The 21,079-nt window shown below is 37.3% G+C and overlaps 1 protein-coding gene across 6 annotated transcripts in view; it reads right to left on the bottom strand.

The window, feature by feature from the left end:
- Positions 1-501: 501 nt before the first annotated feature.
- GK (glycerol kinase) overlaps positions 502-21,079 on the bottom strand; it is a 71,200-nt gene continuing 50,622 nt past the window's right edge. For 4 of the 6 annotated variants that reach the window (XM_082610421.1, XM_082610423.1, XM_082610422.1 and 1 more), the window contains 8 exons: positions 14,457-14,535; positions 13,374-13,470; positions 12,626-12,710; positions 11,967-12,087; positions 11,713-11,856; positions 10,078-10,158; positions 7,164-7,250; positions 502-5,323 (listed from right to left, as the gene is read on the bottom strand). In XM_082610421.1, the coding sequence (XP_082466547.1) occupies positions 5,313-5,323; positions 7,164-7,250; positions 10,078-10,158; positions 11,713-11,856; positions 11,967-12,087; positions 12,626-12,710; positions 13,374-13,470; positions 14,457-14,535 (705 nt within the window). In that variant the 3' untranslated portion in view covers positions 502-5,312. The other 2 variants (XM_082610424.1, XM_082610420.1) reach the window with 2 other exon arrangements.

The raw sequence follows: 21,079 nt of genomic DNA, 5'->3' as shown, positions 1-21,079 counted from the left end.
TATGTTGCAGCATGTAGCCGGTACTTTATTCATTGTTATACCTGAATAATATTCCATTGTATGGATATACCAACTTTCACTTATCCATTCATCAGCTGATAGACATGTGGGTTATTTCCTTTTTGGCTGTTATGAATAATGCTGTCATGAACATTCATGTACAATGGCCTCTGAATTTAAGTTCAAAAATTTAAAATTAGTTTTGCAAAGTTAATATATTAACATGGTTCAATATTACACATATTAGCAATTAACATGGTTCAAATGTATAACTTTTATGTTTTTCCCTACTCCTGTGTCCCACATGCCTGATCACTGCGTTCTGTTCCAGTACTATTTAACAGCTTCTTTTTTTTCCCCCCCACATCTTTATTAGAGTATAAATGCTTTACAATGGTGTGTTAGTTGCTGCTGCACAGCAAAGTGAATCAGCTATACGTATACATATATCCCCATATCCCCTCCCTCTTGCGTCTCCCTCCCACCCTCCCTATCCCACCCCTCTAAGTGGTCACAAAGCACCGAGCTGATCCACCTGTGCTATGCAGCAGCTTCCCAATTTCTTTATGTGTCCTTCCGGCACAGGCCAACATCCTAGTTTTTTCTTTTCTTTTTTTTTTTTTAAATGGAAAGGTAGCACACTTATGCACTTCTCTGCACCTTGCTTTTTCACTTATCTTGGATGTTTCCATGTTTCTGGACAGCATCCTCATGCTTTTCTAAAGCTACATGTTCTATATTGTATGGCTGTAGCACAGTTAATTTAACCAGTCTCCTTTTGATGAATGTTTTGGAGATGATTTAAATGATCTGATATTTATGAAATCCACTTGTAAACTAGTCATATCATAATAAGCAATCAATGAGATAAATAATATCAGGTTTAATAATGGGGAATAAAAGAAGCTACTTAATTTTAATACTACACAGGAAAACTGAAAAAGGCCTGAGGCTGCTTTTTAAAATAAAATATTGTTATCCTCAACTATTATGCTGTCAGATAGAACTAGTTACCTGAAATAGGATGAAAACTGGTAAACAGAGAGATATTGGTCTAGTTAAGCAACTTGTTTATAAACTATCTGCTGCTTCTCAGAATATTTATCTTTATAGGCCCAAATTTAATTTAATAGGTCATTTTCACTAAATCTGATGACAGGGAAACCTTTGGAAATACTTGCGAGAGTTTTTTGTCTATGATACTTAACACAATTTATACTTTATCATAAGACCAGAACTAAGATATGTACCTGTAAAGTATAGACCAAGTAGCAATCAAGTTGGTTTTAAAAAAGCCACTCAGTTTACCAATAATTGCCTGTTATGTGACCTTACAAATTGTTAGGTTGTTAGAACGGATCAAGTAAATTTCATTATTTAAATATTATTAGTTAAAACAAGTTATTACAAAGTTCTAGTTAAAAAATAATTTTTGGAACACCTGTAACATTGTTGGTGGGAATGTAAAATGGTACAGCCACTGTGGAAAACAGTATGAGGATTCCTCAAAAAAATTAAAAATAGAACTACCACATGATCCCGCAATCCCACTTTTGAGTACATATCCAAAAGCATTGAAATCAGGATCTTGAAGAGATCTCTACACTCCCATGTGCACTGCAGCATTATTCACAATAGCCAAGATATAGAAACGACCCAAATGTCCATTGACAGATGAATGGTTAAAGAAAATGTGGTATATGCATGCAGAGGAATCTTGATCAGCCTTAAAAAAAGAAGGAAATTCTACTTTGTGACAACATCGATGGACCTGGAAGATATTATGCTAAGTGAAATAAACCAGACACAGAAAGAAATACTGCATGATCTTACTTCATGTGTGGAATCTTTAAAAGTCAAACTCATAGAAACAGAAAAGAGATTGGTGCCTAGCAGGGGCTGGGGTGAGGGGGAAATGGGGAGTTGTTCAGTGGATATTAAGTTAATCACACAAGATGAATAAGTTCTAGAGATCTGTTGTACAACATAGTGCCTAGAGTTAACAATATGGTACTGTGTACTTAAAAATTTAAGAGGGTAGGGCTTCCCTGGTGGCACAGTGGTTAAGAATCTGCCTGCCAATGCAGGAGACATGGGTTCGAGCCCTGGCCCAGGAAGATCCCACATGCTGCGGAGCAACTAAGCCCGTGCGCCACAACTACTGAGTCTGCGCTCTAGAGCCCGAGAGACACAACTACTGAGCCTGTGCGCCGCAACTACTGAAGCCCACGCGCCTAGAGCCCATGCTCTGCAACAAGAGAAGCCACCACAATGAGAAGCCCGCGCACCGCAATGAAGAGTAGCCCCTGCTCACCACAACTAGAGAAAGCCCGCACGCAGCAACAAAGACCCAATGCAGCCAAAAATAAATAAATAAATATTTTTAAAAATGTAAGAGGGTAGATCTCATGTTAAGCATTCTTAACACACAAACACAACAAGCAAAGGGATGTAAGAAAAATTTTGGAGGTGACGGATATGTTTATAACCTTGATTGTGGTAATGGGATAATGGGCGTATGCATATGTCTGAACTCATCAAAGTATATACATTAAATATGTACAGTTTTCTGTATATCAATTATACCTCATTAAAGCTATAAAAATAGTAATTTTTGAACTTCTATTTACGATTAGGTAGACACTGTGAGGTAAATACTACCGACTAGACTGCCAATACTGTTACAGTTTCTGCGCTATGACATATTTTGATTGGTGGTTCCTCCTAAATAGCTATCATTCTTCATTCCCACATGATACAAAATACCCATAAGCCAAAGAACTGACCTTTAGGCATTTCAAAAGAAACACACTAAAAAATTCTAAGATATTATTACAGAAGCAAAAATGCATTACTTATGTTACTGATTACCTGGAGAACAAAAGGTTGAGGTTGTTGGCTATTGTGTTCAGAGAACAGTGGTGTACTTCACTCCACCAAATCACCCAGGTAGAGAGAAACTGAAGCAGAGAGTGGAACCAGTAGGTCATGGTTAGCCATGACCACAAGACCCTATTGATAATGGCTGCTGACCTCAGCAGGGTATTTTCTGGATGCTGAGATGGGACACTGTAGTCTTTTCTAACAGAACGAGTAAGGTGCTCATCATTCCAGAAACTACTTCTTCGGCTGTCAGTTAATTCTTCAGAGTATGCCTGATCAAGTGCTAACAGCTGAGCTTCACGTTTCCTGCAATTTCTTTCTCAATTTAACTTTGATCTAAGTTCTAGTCTGTAAATGAGAAATGCAAGTAAGAATGAGGGTTGATTTATTTTAAGTAAATTTAGCATTAAATATCACTGTGTATAATGTCAAACATTTATAAATATTGCAATTTATAGAAAATTAATGTAATCTTAAAATTATTTGAACAATGATTTTCACAACTATTTACATTAACTCAACCTACCTTTGTAGAAACATAATTATGTTTAAAAGTATCCTTGCCACAAAGTAATAATTTCATAGTACCTTTCTATAATATTTATATCACTAAAGTGGCAGCTGCATCAATAAAACCCAGCAGATTCAATAATTTAGCAACAGCATAATCAGAACTGCAAATGAAAGCTACCATTAATTCCAAACAAAACAAAACCTTTTATATTAATACATAAATATTTTCCCATTTTCATCACTGATTGAAGAAAATAATTAGAAGGCAGTATCTTCTTGTTTGTAGTAAACACAAATTAATTTTAAGATATTTTAAAATTGACATTAAGAAGCTAGATTAGGTTAAGTTTTTACAACACATAACATTAAATTTTTTGAGAAATTCTTGGTTTTCGGTGGGGGGGAGAAAGAAATTCTTGGTTTTACTAGAAGCCATTTCTATCAATAAAACCTTTTTTTCAGTTGTAATATGACAATAAGCAGAGATAGCTATCTGTCATCTCAAATAGAAATTTTAATTGCTTATCAGCAATTGATAACATACTTGGATAGAAAGAGATTCTTGGCTTCTTTTCTACTTAAGTATTTTAACCTTTTTTGACATCCCCTCAAAAGTATCCTAAATATGTGTAAAATTACGTCAAAGGAAAAATAACTTTATATGAACTATGCTTGTATTTGAAAACAATATTTGCTGTAGTATTCCACAGTTTTTTCTTTTTTTAGCATATAAAAGTATGGTATAAGAAATTATAGTCACAATAAAGTACATTTTCTTTTATTGACATAGAACATATACTTAAATTTTAAATGTTGGCTCTTTAAGAAAAAGTTTCTCCTGGTAAATAATATGCATAACCATTGCCCAAAAATGTATACAGCTGTTTTCTCCAAAATATTTATACACATAGAGGTCCACTTAAGACCAGCCCCATTATAACCTACCGAATACAATGTGCTCTTAGTTTATAAATGGGCTACCCTCAGTATATAAAATATAAAGGCATGTATGTTACACATACAAAGTAAGAAATATAAAAAGGAGAGACAAAAAGAAAAAAAAGAAAGTGTTGTTCCCTATAAGATCCAGACAGAAATTCAGTGTAATTAGTGAGAACACATACTCTTTTTATAAATGGGCTACCCTCGGTATATAGAATATATGGGCATGTATGTTAGACATACAAAGTAAAAAAATATATAAAAAGGAGAGATGAAAGAAAAAAAAAAGGGAAGTGTCCTTCCCTATAAGATCCAGATAGCAATTCAGTGTAATTAGTGAGACCAGGTTAAATACAATATATGAAGAATTTTCAGTTTTGGCAAATACTTTTCAGAGAAATACCTAAGCAATGAGGGTACTAAATTTCCATTTTAAGAATTTAGTAGAGGCTTCCATTTAAACATTCAGTGAAGATACTGTGGTCTCCCTAATATGCAGAAAAGAGGACTTTGGGTAGGGGGGGTCTGTTAAAAAGAAGCAAACAAAAGGTCACCAATTTTTAGCCCATTAGTAACAGCCCCTTAATCAAGCATGTGTAGCTCAGCAATCAAATCCTGGCCCATCAGAGTTTGAATATATGTGATAAAAGATTCCAATGGACAGGATCTGAATTATTCCTAGATCTTAGAGGGAATGAGGCAGGAAATGATGGCAAAGGAGCGGGTCAGCCCCAAAGGTGGCTGGTCCAATCTTAACTACCGATGTCAGGAAACACACCAAATGTTTCTATAGCATTCTTTCTGCTGCATTTTCTTTATTTCAAGCCACAGGTCTACTTGGAGTGTCATGCAGCTAGTGGCTTACAAATAAAATCAGAGTCTATGAGTAGTGTCATCACATTAATAGACAGAATCACTGGATTCTCTCGATAGGTAAAGAGCTCGCATCTTTGGAATCCATGAGTTGGTAGTATTTATGGCATACCTAAAATGGGGGACAAAAATCATATATGTCAATAATAATATACATGCAATTCAGGAGTTAAAACAATGAAGACAATTCAATAATTTATTGAGCTAGAAATTCCATATGATTCCTAAATATTGCTTCACAGGTAAAAATGCAACAAATATAACTAAGCCAATTCCAAAATTAGCAAATAAACACTATTGCTAACTGTTTACCAAGGCAAGCCATCCTCATTCTTTTCAAATCTCAGCATATGTTACCAAGAGAGATCCTAAAGATGGCAATCATATCTATTTTGGAAGCCTAGGAATTTGGACACTTACTGTATCCTTTAGCTTAGAGATATGCTACATATCCTAATTTTCATAGACCAAGCCTTTTCATTCTGTACTGGTATCAAAGGGGAAACAGAAGGAGGAAAAAAAAAATCAATGAAAACATTCAGCTGCAATGTTATTTTCTTTCCTTTTCCACACCATCATTATGCAGCCAAAAAAACTCACAGTAAAGAAAAAAATAGAACGTTTCCTCAAACAGCATTTTTTTAAAAATTAATTTAAACTACAGTTCTTCTGGGGAATATTTGGACAGTTCCACCAAACATTCCCAAGAAGCAGAAAGAAAATAAGCATCTGCTAATTCTGTATAGATTTATGTATACAGAAGCCCTTTGTAAGGTATAAAGCACTAATACCAACATAAGGTATGATTATTATGGAAGGAGAAGATTTGAACAAATTTATCGTGAACATGAAGAATATAGAAAAAGGCAATCTAATTTTAAACTCTCATGCAAGTAACCCAAATTTTATCATTAATTAAAAGATAATTTAATGTTCTGCTAATGTAAATAATTTTCATCCCATTTCTGCTGATGTAAATAACTTTTCATTCCATATTTATATATAGCACTTTGGTGATGATGTCAAGCTGATTAACGCTTGTCAGATTTCTATAAAGAGATATTCTCCCATATTAATAAAAAATTTTATATTTTACACCCAGGTCATCTTCTAATTAATTAAGAAAAATAATTTAACTCTTTCCTTAATTAGGAAGATTGTTAAAATGTTTCACTTTCTTGGCAACATATGAAATACGTCATTTCCACTTAGGCCATTAATTTGAAGAAAAACTGAGAGCTATCATCAGCAACATCTTCCAAAAATGATTATTATATTTAAATTAATACAGGTTATGCAACGTGTTTTATAAAATACTGAGCAATTTTAGTCTTATAAGAATATTCAGAAGTTAATATGCAAAATAATAATTCAGTTTGAATTTCGACCCCAATTTATTTCAATAATAATTTTTTAAAAAACTTCATTTCACCAAATGTATTCTTTTAACTAAAATAAAAGTGATGATAAACTTTCCCTAGCTGTAGAGTTTTACAGAAACTCTGCTAACATACTCTGGCTGAAATTCTTACCAGAACTGAAATATTAAGACTTGTGTAGCAGATTTTCATTAAGTATGAAAAACAACTTATGTACATTTGAAAGCCAATTTAATTGATTTCAAATACTATAAATTTCATCTATCACTCTGAACGTCCTTTCATTTAAGCATTGACAGTAGTACTTTCACTTGTGCTTATTGTTGCAGCTGACAGCAGAATGTAGCCCCTCAAAGAAAATCGTCATCTACTAAAAAGAGAATAAAAGCAGAGTCACAGTCCTTAATTCTGACTGCCCCCAAAGATCAATTGGTCTAACTAATTAGACCTTTAATAGATTTTCCAGGTTCCTAAGAATAGGAAGAAGGAAAAACACCAAAAACTTTCTGCTGAGTCATACACAAATACATTAATGCTAACTAATACAATTGTCTAATGTAAAGAGGAACTGACCTGAGAGGTACCTTGCTCCGATTAACATTACCATGCTACTCACTATAAAAAAGCCCAAGGGTAGACTACAGAAGATACTAGGGTCACCTGTGGTCATCCAAGTAGGAGGGAATTCCAGTCAAGCAAACCAAAAGAGAGACACATAATTACAATATTTGTGTTAAGAATCACATGATAGCAAAAAAAAAAGTTATAAAAATAGTATATTCATAAAAGCTAGCAAAGAGTTATTACTTCAAATCAAAACCAGAATCAATATTGAAGGCTTATGACAGTCAACAAACAATACAGATAGCATGCCACAAGTAGCCAAGAACATAGAACATGCAGACCAACATAAACCTTCCACTGGCAAAGCCAAAGCTGATGAACTTTTTGGGAGGCTGTTTTTAGCTTTCTTGATTCTTCCCCAAAAGATACTAAATGAGCAATCCAATTCCCCTCAAATTCAAATTATAGATCCTTTGGCTATCAGAGAAGAGTTATATTCGTCTACTGAAAATGAATTTCAAACCCTACTGGTTTCATTTTCTTTTTTAAATAGACTTGGTGTATAAGGAAATGCACTTGAATATTAATGTCAGTATAATTAAAAAACCAAACTGTATTAATCTACATTTTAAAATATTGCCTGAGAACACGATTGTTTTGATATTTTCCAACCTGAATTCTCTTGGAAACCCTTCCTTTAAAGAATAGATAGATAGATGCTTTTCTTGAATATAAAAATTATATATCTAGAATATTTAACACTCTTTGAAAAAATATTTTGGTGGGTTTGGAGTACAAAGCCAAGAAGTCATCATTTATGATAAGCTCTCTCCAAAAAATATCAAACCCCCAATCACTTCTACAACATTTTAAACATATTGAATGTATGTTAAAAATTCTTTACACTCCATTCAAATATAGTTACAAACAAGAAGATAAATATGAATGCTTCAAAACTGGCAAAATGCTTTGGAAATTAAGCTAACGTAATATTCTTCCCATAAATTAAACTTATTTAAAGAGGATAAGAGACCAGGTAGCAATTCCAATATCCTTTCATGATCATCAAAATAGGATTCTGTCTGTACTGCTATTATCAAATAGCTTATTGATAAATCATACCGTTATATAGCTTATATTGCTTAAGGAATACAATCAGCATTTCACTAATTGAATATTATTAGCCTGTTTATTATACAGTTTAGAGACTCTCAAAATATTATACATGAGTGCTTTTCATAAATCTACTCAAAAAGTTTTTCAAACTTTGCCTTAAATCCACTGCAGCCTAACTGAAACAAAAACAAAGTTTGAAACATCGAAAGCTCTCAGAAAATCAAATTACTTTATCATCAATGCTGATGGCAGAAGCAATAGAATCATGTAATTTTTTTATCAACTTTTTCTTGGCATTTTAAATTCACTGACAGGTAAGGTAAGCAAACAGAGAGAAAACGATCAATTGGTTTTGTGGGAACTTTGTAATTAAAATTATATCTTCAACTGCAAGTAAGGAGAAGGATGTGTGGCATTGACGTGGAGGCAGCTGGGGCAGTGGAGTACGGGAACAGGTAGGATTGTACCATCTTATTTTATTTGGCCATGCCGCGTGGCATACGGGATCTTAGTTCCCCGACCAGGGATCGAACCCGGGCCCCTTGCATTGGAAGTACGTAGTCTTAACCACTGGACCATCAGGGAAGTCCCTGTGCCGTTTAAAAAAAATCTAACTTGTCAAAGAAAACATATAACTCATTTTCATTAGCCATTAATTAAGGGCAACCAGAAAATAAATCTAGTGCATGTCTGTTATATCTTTCAAAGCAACTAGCACTGTGCTACAAAAATACCTATGATTGAGAAGTTTAGCTATAAAGGGTCTCAAAACTGCAAACAGTCTTAGCAAGAAAGGCTTTGCCACTATCTTAGAAAGAAAGATGAGTCTCAGAACAAAAGATTTAAAGAAAATGGATATTAAGCTTAAAGCTTATTTAGGAGAATAAACAAAAGCTTCAGGTAGGAACATCCAGGACTGAAAATACAGATCACGTAATCTGTGGTACTAGAGGATCCCAGAAGCTTCTCCTAAAAGCCAGATACATTACAAGTGGTTCTATACTCGCTTTGGGGTTGGAAGGCAGGCCATATTTCATTTATATTTTCTTCTCCATTAAACTATACGCTTCAATATATTATTGGCCATTGTTTCATTCACTATGTTTGAAATCTTACATTTAGCAAAGAATTAAAATATTATGCCATATTAAAGGCATGTTTAAGGCTGTTTCTATATTAAAGGCAGCTCAGGGCTGTTTACAATTAAATGGTTTACTTAAGGCAATACCTTCCCACCTAAGAGGTTGAAAAAAAATAGTCCTCTATTTTCTGCCAAGAGCATTTGCCAATTATGACATTTCTAATTTACTATGCTTGGTACTTTTCTTCCTCTGATTCCAATGAGTTCTCATAACATACACTCACTAAGGGCTTGGAAGCAGTCTAGGAAGTAGTGAAATATATTCTGAAATTAATACAGCTTTCGGTTGGTTCAGGTCATGAAGACAGCCCCCCAGAAAGGCAAAGTCAGACACTAAGAAGAAGAAAAAAAAAAAGTCTAGTTGATTTTTTTTTCATTAAGAAGAAACCAGAAATAATTTTACTTTTAGAAAACTAAGTTATCAATTGAAGTACCAGGAATAAACTAATAAGGAAAGATATGGCAGAACAGAGTTAAGTATGTATATCAACATAATAATTTACATTTTATGTTTAGAACTTTAAAGTGTTTTCAAAACATTAGAAACTATAACTTACAATAACACTTTTCTTCAGAGCAGCCTTGCTAAGTATAAATGGCCAGATACTTAAAGAAGCGATTTAACATACTAGGGCAAAGTAGCAATAATAATAAAAACATTTTTACCACTTTCTGAAGACTGAGTTGTAACCCAACCCATTGACTTCATCACAGCTTTCTTCCACGTAGAATAACGAATTTCACTTTCTAGACACAGAAGGTAGGAAAACCACACATAAGAGAGGCAGTTTACTGAGATGTTCTAAGTACCACACTTATGTTCACTCAGCGTTCTTTTTTTTTTTTTTTGCTGCCCTGTGCAGCGTGTGGGATCCGACCAGGGAAGAACCCATGCCCCCTGCATTTGAAGCATGGAGTCTTAACCACTGGACTGCCAGGGAAGTCCCTCACTCAGCATTCTTGACAAATGGTTACACATATTAAACTGACGTTTGTTACATTGTATTAAGCTGACATGGAGTTTTACCAGGACTCAGATTCCGGAGAGTACCATTGCTAGTGACTACCAGTGACTGGGAGAGAAGCTTGCTTGGAAGTTGGAGGGAAATTCAGCCTGGTCTGCACGATGAAGGGAGATGGGGAAACAGGCTACCTGCTAAGACCAGGCCATTCACAAGCAAGTGGTGATGAATTAGAAAGGGGAATCCTACTTGACCTATTTTCTCTTTTTGGGAGGGTGGAGGAGCTTGGGATATCATACAAAATCCACTTTGACGTTATTTTATACATAGGTTTTTAAAAAGGTTGAAAACCAAATTCAGTATATAAAACCTTATTTTCATACACAAATTTAATACAGGTATTGGTCAGAGCTTGTGGCTTAGCTTTGTTTATTACGACAGTAAGTCAAATATTTAATGCTCATTTATTTAAATTGTTGCTGCTTTTGTCAGGCTAGCCCTGCTGTGTTTAAAAGTTATCAGAGGGCTTCCCTGGTGGCGCAGTGGTTGAGAGTCCGCCTGCCGATGCAGGGGACACAGGTTCGTGCCCCGGTCCGGGAAGATCCCACATGCCGCGGAGCGGCTGGGCCCGTGAGCCATGGCCGCTGGGCCTGCACGTCTGGAGCCTGTGCTCCGCAACGGGAGAGGCCACAACAGTGAGAGGCCCACGTACCAAAAAAAAAAAAAAAAGTTATCAGAATATCCGTTACCCCACATAACCCTGTCCTAAAACTGGCCACTGGCACCAAAGATGATCCGATGCAGACATGAGGGGTCAGTGGCCGATATATCTCCCTTGTCACTGTCAGGAAAGGCTACACTAACAAGCTAGAACTGATAGTGTGGCAGTGTTATCCTCCTACATGAAAGGACTGTAAACACTAGAAGTGAATGGTAAAAAAGTGATTATATAAGTTTTTTTTTTTTTAAATAGGGAACTATTTCTCTCATTCACATTCATTCAGTGTATCCAAATATGCTTAGTAGCCAAACCTGAAACAATAGCATTTGATATCTTATTTACTTTCTCAACTTATGAATAAACAGAAAAGCAAACTCTCTCTCACTTTTCACAGTATACCAATCTTCAATCTTTACAAGTACCCTCACCAAAAAGGAACTACTGTATAGCACAGGCAACTATGCTCAATATTTTATAATAACCTGTAAGGGAAAAGAATCTGAAAAAAATAGATATATATGTACGTATAACTGAATCACTTTGCTGTACATCTGAAACTAACACAATATTGTAAATCAACTATACTTCAATAAAAAAAAATTAAAAAAAAACAAGTACCCTCAGCGTTGATCTGAGGTTCAAACCGCTCCATTGTGACAGCTGACAAGTCCTCAGGTTCCAGACTCCAAACACCAACCCCTTCTGCAGCCCCTGCTGCCATGGCAGCTCCCAGGGCAGTTGTTTCAGGCATCGAGGGCTTCACTGAGGGGAGAGAGCCACATCAGTATCTTTGCAGTTACATATGCCTAAAAAAACCAGTTCTTCCGAAGAAACATTAGTCTTGGAGTTTAAAGGAACTAAGGCTTACTAACCTACTGGGATATACAGAATGTCTGCTTGTAGCTGCATCAGAATTTTGTTGTTGGTCATTCCTCCATCTACCTGCAAATGGCTGAGCGGAATTCCACAGTCGCGGTTCATGGCGTCCAAAATCTTAAATAAACCAATGCAATGAACATAATTAAAGTACTCCATAGTAACATCTCTGAAAATAGCCATCTTCTGCTCAAAAACACTCAAAAGCTCCCCAAAGCCTGCAGAATAAAAATTTAGATTTCTTAGGCTGGTCTTCTAGGCCCTCCTTGATCTGGTTACAACCAACCTTTTCTCTCACCACACCTCTGCACTCACCCCTATATCCAGTCAAGCCAAACAATTCTATTTTTCACCCTGATTTCCTGCCATGGTGCCTATGTTTGTGCAACTATCCCCTTTGCCTAATACACACCACTCAGCATCCCCTCAACTGTAAAATGCCCAGCGCCTGGCAGCTAACAGGAACGTAGAAAGTAATGAGAGCTGGGAAAAGAACAAAAACTTGCAGTTATTACATTAATGTTTAGGCAGGCTTAATTTTTGATTAAATATTTAGTAAGCTTATAAATTTTAATAAATTTCTGGCATTAATATATAATTTGTTTAGGAATAATAAAGGTGGATTAAGTACAAGAAAAGGGCCCATATTTATTACCTCTCGAGTTTGGAAACAAACAGCTTCTAATGCAGCAAAAGCAATATGGCATTTATTGGTGAACTGAGTGAGCCCACAGATGATCCTAAAAATACAAAGATTTTTAAGATTAGAGTGGAATAAATGAGTCATCAACTGGAAATGTCCTAAATATGGAAAGACTGAATTTGGTAGGTAGAAATGTACGGGGTCGGGGGGAAATGGACATTAAAAAAAACAAAACTGGACATAAACACTAAGTAGCTTGGAAAGTCCTTATAGTCTACAATGCTGCATCCACATATGAAAAAGTTCAAGATCTATCCAAATAGATGATAATAATATAAAACCAAATCAATATTCATCTAGATGATGTCCCTTTGAGACATAACTTGCAGGTGCCTTGAAGATAAAAGATAATAACACTAACATGAATATGAATATGGCAGGGGCTTATTTGTCAGATGATTTATAACTTCTTGGAGGTTTTTTTTGGCCATGTCGCGTGGCATGCAGTGTCTTAGCTCCGCAACCAGGGATCGAAACCGTGCTCCCTGCAGTGGAAGCTCAGAGCCATAATCACCAGAACACCAGGGAATTCCCAACTTCTTGGAGTTTAAAGGTTCTGAAATTATACTTGCCAAGTGTAAAAGGTTTCCTCAATACTTTAAAATCATTTGAAAATAGAAAACTATTAACTAATAAGTTATTAGCTAATATAGTAAATAAATCAAGACCGACAAAAGCGTACCTTATTTTCAATTCTTACCCTCTTGCACTGGGCTCCCAATAAGGTGCGTATAGTCCTGAAAATGCTGGGACGAAATAGCAGCCATAAGAAGTACCTACTTCTTTAGCAAGTTTCTCTAACGTTAAAAACAAACAAACAAACAAACAAAAATCACTCTACTATATGCTACTTATTTTAGTCAATAAACACACGTGTTTAAAAAATTAGGACAGAGCTTTTGGTTTCCTATTATTTAGTACAGCAAAATGTTCCTAATTACAGCAGAATGTCAGGAGCAACAAAAGCAAATTTCTCCACATTGAATACCCCCCAGTAAAATGTAACCCAGCCCAAGAAATAAAGGAACTGGATTAGTTTCGTTAAGGTATTTTAGCTTATTTCCACTATTTTTTTTTTTTTGTGGTACGCGGGCCTCTCACTGTTGCGGCCTCTCCCGTTGTGGACCACAGGCTCCGGACGCGCAGGCTCAGCGGCCATGGCTCACGGGCCCAGCCGCTCCGCGGCATGTGGGATCTTCCCGGACCAGCGCACGAACCCGCGTCCCCTGCATCGGCAGGCGGACTCTCAACCACTGCGCCACCAGGGAAGCCCTATTTCCACTATTTTTAAGGTTGCTGACTAGCAGATGAAGAAGTGGCCTTCAGTGTGTCCCTAATCAGAAATGTGTTCCTGATTGTCTCACCTTCAGGCGAAATTAAAGTAGATGGTTCAAAATAATTATCCATTGTCTGAAAATAGCCATATTAATACTTAAATTACAGGTACTGGAGTTTTAATTCTCATTCTAATAAGACTTAAAGCTTTTTCTCATCAGATAAATTTAACTGCAGATTCTGGCAATCTTTGGTGTTCAGTTTTACACTTGGGTGATTTTTATGCCCTACCATGCCAGTTTATTAATAACCACCACTAATCATGTCAATTTGTTGTTTTATAAATCTTCACAAAATAATCTTTTATGTGTAAATCAAACTCATAATAGGGATTCATATAGTTTAATGTCACATACGGGGCAAAGCACATGTATTAACAGACTGCAAGGGTAAAAATATTTAAAATTCTTATTATTTAGATTCTAGCCCTTTGTTAGAACATACTCACCAATTTCCTCAGAGGTCTTTATAATTCCAAGATTGTCCCTTAGCCAGCGAATAACAGCACCGGCTATAGCTACGGAACCCTATGGGAATAAAGGAATCCGAGAGAGAATATATGTTATCACAATAAAAAGCTTTTATTGAGCATATTCTCTGTGCATGACACTACCAGATGAAAAAAATTCAAAAATTTCAACATTGGGACTTCTACAAATATCATAAACTAGGTCTTTGACTACAAATATTGTTTATCTAGGGCATTACAGAAGTCTTTCATGTGCCAGTAGGTGGATATCAGTGTGTTGATCAATTTGCTTCTTGTACAATTGTTCTATCTGTTGCTAAACTACTGAGGTATATTATCACCCAGAGTACATTCCCATCTTATCCACAAAGTTATTGGGAAAGGCCACCCTGAGAGTTTTTTCAAGCCCATTTCCCATAGCTAACATTATATTAAATCTAGCAACCACAATAAAAAAGTTAGCAAAGAAGCTAACTACAAAGTAATTATTCTTTCCAACAAAATCACCAAGGGATGGGGTTTGGAGTCAGATGAACTGGTTTGAGTCTGAGCTCTACTTCTTAACTGCTATGTGATCTTAGGCAAATGAGTTAGGCTTTCTGAGACTCCATTTATTCAACTATATAATGGTGGTGACTACAACAACAGTTACCTAAAGAAATTACGATGAGGCTCAATACAGGAAGTATACAGGAGTACACAGGAAGGTTCTTACTGAATGTAAATATTAGCTTCTTTAATTCTTTAAGTGTTAAAAAAGTATCAGCCAAATTCCATTGACTGATGTATGGGTAAATAAAATGTAGTATATCCCCACAGTGGAAAATTATTTGGCCATGAAAAGACATGAAATTCTGCTACAACATGGATGAATCTTGAAAACATTATGCTATGAAAGACCATATATTGTATGACTCCATTTATATGAAATGTCCAGAATATGCAAATCCAGAGAGACAAAGGGTTGGTTAGTGCTTGCCTAGGGTTGAGGTGATGCAGTTATTCTTTGGGGTGATAAAAATGTTCTACAGTTAGACTGTGGTGATGGTTGCACAACTTTGTGAATATACTAAAGAACACTGAATTACACACCTTAAAAGAGTGAATCATGTGATATGGCAATTACATCTCAATAAAGATGTTTAAGGGCTTCCCTGGTGGCGCAGTGGTTGAGGGTCCGCCTGCCAATACAGGGGACACGGGTTCGTGCCCCGGTCTGGGAGGATTCCGCGTGCCGCGGAGCGGCTGGGCCCGTGAGCCATGGCCGCTGAGCCTGCGCGTCCGGAGCCTGTGCTCCACAACGGGAGAGGCCGCAACAGTGAGAAGCCCTCGTACCACACACAAAAAAAAAAAAAAAAAAAAGATGTTTATAAAAAGATTCTGGGGGCAAAAGAAGTATCAGCACAAACCATTAGGAATTCCAAAAAAAATAGTTTTGTGGTTCTGATGTTTCATTCATATGGATTATTTTTTCCTTCTTTTTTTCTTCATATAGATTATTAATGTAAATTACTTCCACAGAGTCACCCCAAACCAAAACATCAGGTAATATTAAGTGTAGGAAGCAGAATGTTTTTTATATGTCACCTGCCTCCCTGTCCCCAGTTAAATTAATTGAATTACAAATGGTTACCCTTTCTTGCCATCAGTTTTCAGGATGTAAACAAACTAGATGCTGAACATGTTGATACAGCCTATCATTCATAGCTGCTATGAGAACAGGTCACTAAATGCTACTGCAAAGCTGGCAAAACATCGCAGTTGCTCTTTTTATACAGTGAATTTTCAGCTATAAAAAATTATTTGAGGAACAGATTTGACATCCCTGTGCAAATATAACCAGACTTTAAAAATGGGACAAAGACAATTCAGCAAACACCTGACAAGGGACTCTAATCCAATGTTTCTCCCACCCCAAAAAAGAAAGTTCTTAATACACTTCCTAATTTTGATATATTATATATTTAGGTACAGCGTGGGACCATCAAGGAGAACTAAGTAAATTGTTTGCTTTTGGAGACAATAGTTCAACTCTCACACATCCTTTGGAAGCGAACAATTCAGAGACAGTAGCTGCCAAAGGCTAGAAAATATATAAGATTTTCTAGAACAGTGCTGTTTAATAGAAATATAATGTGAGCCACACATGTAATTTATTTATTTATTTATTTATTTATTTATTTATTTTTTTGCGGTATGCGGGCCTCTCACTGTTGTGGCCTCTCCCGTTGCGGAGCACAGGCTCCGGATGCGCAGGCCCAGCGGCCATGGCTCACGGGCCCAGCCGCTCCGCGGCATATGGGATCCTCCCAGACCGGGGCACGAACCCGTATCCCCTGCATCGGCAGGCGGACTCTCAACCACTGCGCCACCAGGGAGGCCCCACACATGTAATTTAAATTTTCTAGTTATCATATTTAAAAAGGTTAGATTAATCATAATATATTTTGCTTAACCCAATATATTAAAAATATTATCATTGCAACATGTAATCAATATAAAACTTGAGATCTTTTATTTGTATATATTTCACTAAGTCTTTGATATCAAAATTTGGACTAGCCACATTTCAAGTGCTCAGTAGTCAGGTGTGGCTAGTGGCTACCATATTGGACAGCACAGTTCTAGATCTAAATGGAAAAACAGATGTTCTATACTCTCAAAAAGACACTGGTCCGGGGCTTCCCTGGTGGCGCAGTGGTTGAGAGTCCGCCTGCCGATGCAGGGGACACGGGTTCGTGCCCCGGTCCGGGAAGATCCCACATGCTGCAGAGCGGCTAGGCCCGTGAGCCATGGCCGCTGAGCCTGCGCGTCCAGAGCCTGTGCTCCGCAACGGGAGAGGCCACAGCAGTGAGAGGCCCGCGTACCGCAAAAAAAAAAAAAAAAAAAAAAAAAAAAAAGACATTGGTCCTACGTGGCATCTAACCACGAAATGTGTATATTTCCAATAGTTTTAGGTGAGTAAGTAATGAATTTTAAAAAGCCACTGAGCTAGAAGTCTAGTGGAGTGGTCTTGCAGCTACCAGCTAGTGGAACTTTACATTTCGGGAAATCAAATGCCCATGTACCTCATTTCCACTGAAAAGGGCAGGATGTTTACATGCTCAGCTTTTTTTGAGAGGAAGCAATGTGGTTGCAGTAAAAGGAAAATCAAGGTTTTCATTAAAGGTAACTGGTTGAGGACCAGAGGGCATTATTTTAGATTAAAACAATAGAAAAAAAATTCAAAGCCACTGTCAAGGCTCCAGAAGAAAATTATTCTAAATTTGGTCAGCAGGAGTACACAGGAGTGTTCTGTTACTGAACAAAGAAGTAGGTTCAACATAAAAAACACTTATCTGAAAGAAGTACATAATTTTGGTATCAGGATATAACACTTGGTATAGCTTTTAAAAAATTAATAAAAATAAGAGAAATCTCCAAATTCACAAAAGATGTAGTCTTCTGAATCCAGAGGCAGGAGATAAAGTGGAAGATGGTATAATGGTTTGAAGATGGGCAGAAAAAAAGAGTACAGGAATGGAAACCTAAAATGATAGATAGAAGGTGACTGTCTACTTGCTATCAAATAAGTTACCGTCAATTATATCATAAATATAAACATTCAGTACTTCAGCTCACCAACTATAAATATGAATCAACCCTTATTCTAAGTCACGATCCACTGGGAAAGCTGCACACAAACCTAATAGTGGTTCTCTAAGAAAAACATAATAGAAATGAGAGGGTAAAAAAGAAGAAGTTCTATGATAACCGGACAAGAGAAATAAATTACTCGAAAACTAGACACATAGCCTGCAAACTGAAAGGCTAAGGAACAGGCTATGCGAAGACTAGATTAAAAATAATCAAGTAGATCTGATATAATGTCATAGCAGGCAAACATACTTTCCCTCAAAAGCTCCTTGACATGAATGCCACTGCCATGAACAGTATCTGTATAAAGTAGATATTTCAGGATGCAGGATGTATCTTACAATGCAGTTATGGTTAAAATCAGTAAGTGTGGAGAAAAATTATGTAAAATTAAGATTATCCTTAAATTGCTTAAAATCAACCATTAGGCACAGTAAACATAGTTTTGTGTATGCTACAGTAATATGTAACACTACATATATAACTTATATTGTACTTAACTTCTGTATGATTACAAATGCAAAATCTAACTCTATAGCATTTTTAGTTGCAAAGAAAAGAGAACAGGAGCACAGAGTTGAATTGGGGAAGCATTCATGAAATGTAATCTGCATCATTAATACTTCGATAACCAGTTAGGGAATTAAAAATAAAAGCACTTATTGCTCAGAAAGTACACTTTCCAAGAAAGTACCTTAGAAAAGTCCATAAACAATGTTTATAGGCCCCCATGATCCCCGCCTCCTGCTGTTCATGGCCTTCCATGATCCTTTCCCTTTGAGTGAGGTGGGACTATGACTTGCTTCTAACCAACAGGACATGTCAAAGGTGATGGGACGTATGTGATGATGTGCATGTGATTACGTTGCATAAGATCATCACACCTGTTTTCTGGACTCTCTCCCTGCCTTGCTGGTGTTAAGTCCTCACATGGGAAGGAACTTCAGGTGGCCTCTAGGAGCTAAGGGCAGCCTCTGGGTGACTGCTAGCAAGAAACTGAAACCCCCAGTCCTACAACCACAAGGAACTAAATCTGGCCAATAATCTGAGTGAACCTAGAAGCAGATGGAGCCTCAGATGAGACTGTAGCCTCAGCCTACACCTTGACTGCAGCCTGGTGAGACCCCGAGCAGAGGATCCAGCTAAGCTTTGCCTGGACTCCTGACCCCTGGAAACTATAAGATAATACATGGGTATGGTTTTAAGCCACTTACATCAGTGGTAATATTGTTATGCAGCAACAGTTAACTAATATATGAGACTTATACCTGAAATGGAATATCTGGCTGAAGAGGGATGAAAAACTCCAAAAACAAAAACTTAACACTATAATCACAAATCATACCAAAGAGAGGAGAAAAAGGACATTCAAAGAAAACAGTGGGGGTGGGATATAAGGAATCCTCTTTGAAGTTCATGTTTAAATAGACAAAAATGGCATAACATAGGATTTGGTATATAAACAATATTTATTAAGTGTCTGCTATGTGCCAGCCTCTGGGATAGAGTGGTGAACAAGACAGATTAATATTCTGACCTCAGGGAACTTATATCCTAGTGACAGAATACAGAACATGGAAGTCTCAAATCCAAAGTAAGCTCAAGTTCATAATCAGATTAAAGGCCCCCAAAAGAATTTTGTTTCGTGAAATAACATTTAGAAAAAGAAGATGAACAAGGTAGGGAAAAGCACAGTTTGGGGAAGACAGTGCACAGATGGCAGAGGGAAGGCAGAACTACTCGTCCTATTTTGGTAATCCCTGGTCTATTTTGCTTCAGTATCTTCCACCACTAAGAAAATTTTCCAACTATTAAGAGTGGGACAGGGCTTCCCTGGTGGCGCAGTGGTTAAGACTCTGCCTGCCGATGCAGGGGACACGGGTTCGAGCCCTGGTCCGGGAAGATCCCACATGCCGCGGAGCAACTAAGCCCGTGCGTGTGACTACTGAGCCTGCGTTTTAGAGCCCGCGAGCCACAACTACTGAGCCCACGCACCACAACTACTGAAGCCCGCATGCCTAGAGCCAGTACTCCAGCAACAAGAGAAGCCACTGCAATGAGCAGCCCACGCACCACAACGAAGAGTAGCCCCCGCTTGCCGCAACTAGAGAAAGCCCGCACGCAGCAATGAAGACCCAGCGCAGCCATAAATAAATAAATGTTTATTTTTTAAAAAAAGAGTGGGACAAATTTGAGCAGTTTAATATGAGTTTAAAGTCTCAAAACACCTGAAGCATCAGGTGTCCCAATTCCTTTTTACTAATAATGAAGTAAGAACCCAGAGATGTTAATATTCTTGGTGATAAAAAAGAGGTAAACATCCCTATCAACAGAGATGGATGAGTTTGCACTTTAAAAATCACCTGTCCTGGGGCTTCCCTGGTGGCGCAGTGGTTAAGAATCCACCTGCCAATGCAGGGGACACGGGTTTGAGACCTGGTCCGGAAAGATCCCACATGCCTGCCGTGGAGCAACTAAGCCCACGAGCCACAACTACAGAGCCTGCGAGCCACAACTACTGAAGCTCGTGCACAGCAACAAAGACCCAACACAGCCATAAATAAATAAATAAACTACATTGTTTAAAAAAAAAAAATCACTTCTGGCCCTAACAGAGGATAACAGGCAAAACGTAAAAAGAGAAAACCAAATCAACACATGCTAACTCAGATAGAGAATAGCATCGATGTGGACAGAAACAGAAATGCACGGCCAAGCAGGATTTGAGGCCACAGGCATGATGGATTGCGAGTCATTTTTCTGTGTGTGTCAGGGAGCAGGAGTGGTGGCCGGAGCTGACTCCTGCAGAGGAAAGGGATTCGAAGTGCTTGGTGTAAGATCAGGAAGACTGTCAGTGCCTGAAGCCAGGGGCTAGGTAGTGCTTTCCTGCTTGTGTAGGGGTACTGGAAAACAAGCAATTGTCTACATGCTGACTAGGGCTATTGCCTTAATGGAAAATGAGTCTG

This window comes from Mesoplodon mirus, assembly GCF_964341445.2.
Source record: "Mesoplodon mirus genome assembly, chromosome: X".
Classification (NCBI taxonomy): domain Eukaryota; kingdom Metazoa; phylum Chordata; class Mammalia; order Artiodactyla; family Ziphiidae; genus Mesoplodon; species Mesoplodon mirus.
Note: the sequence above shows the minus strand (reverse complement) of the source record. Positions and strands in the feature narration are given on the sequence as shown.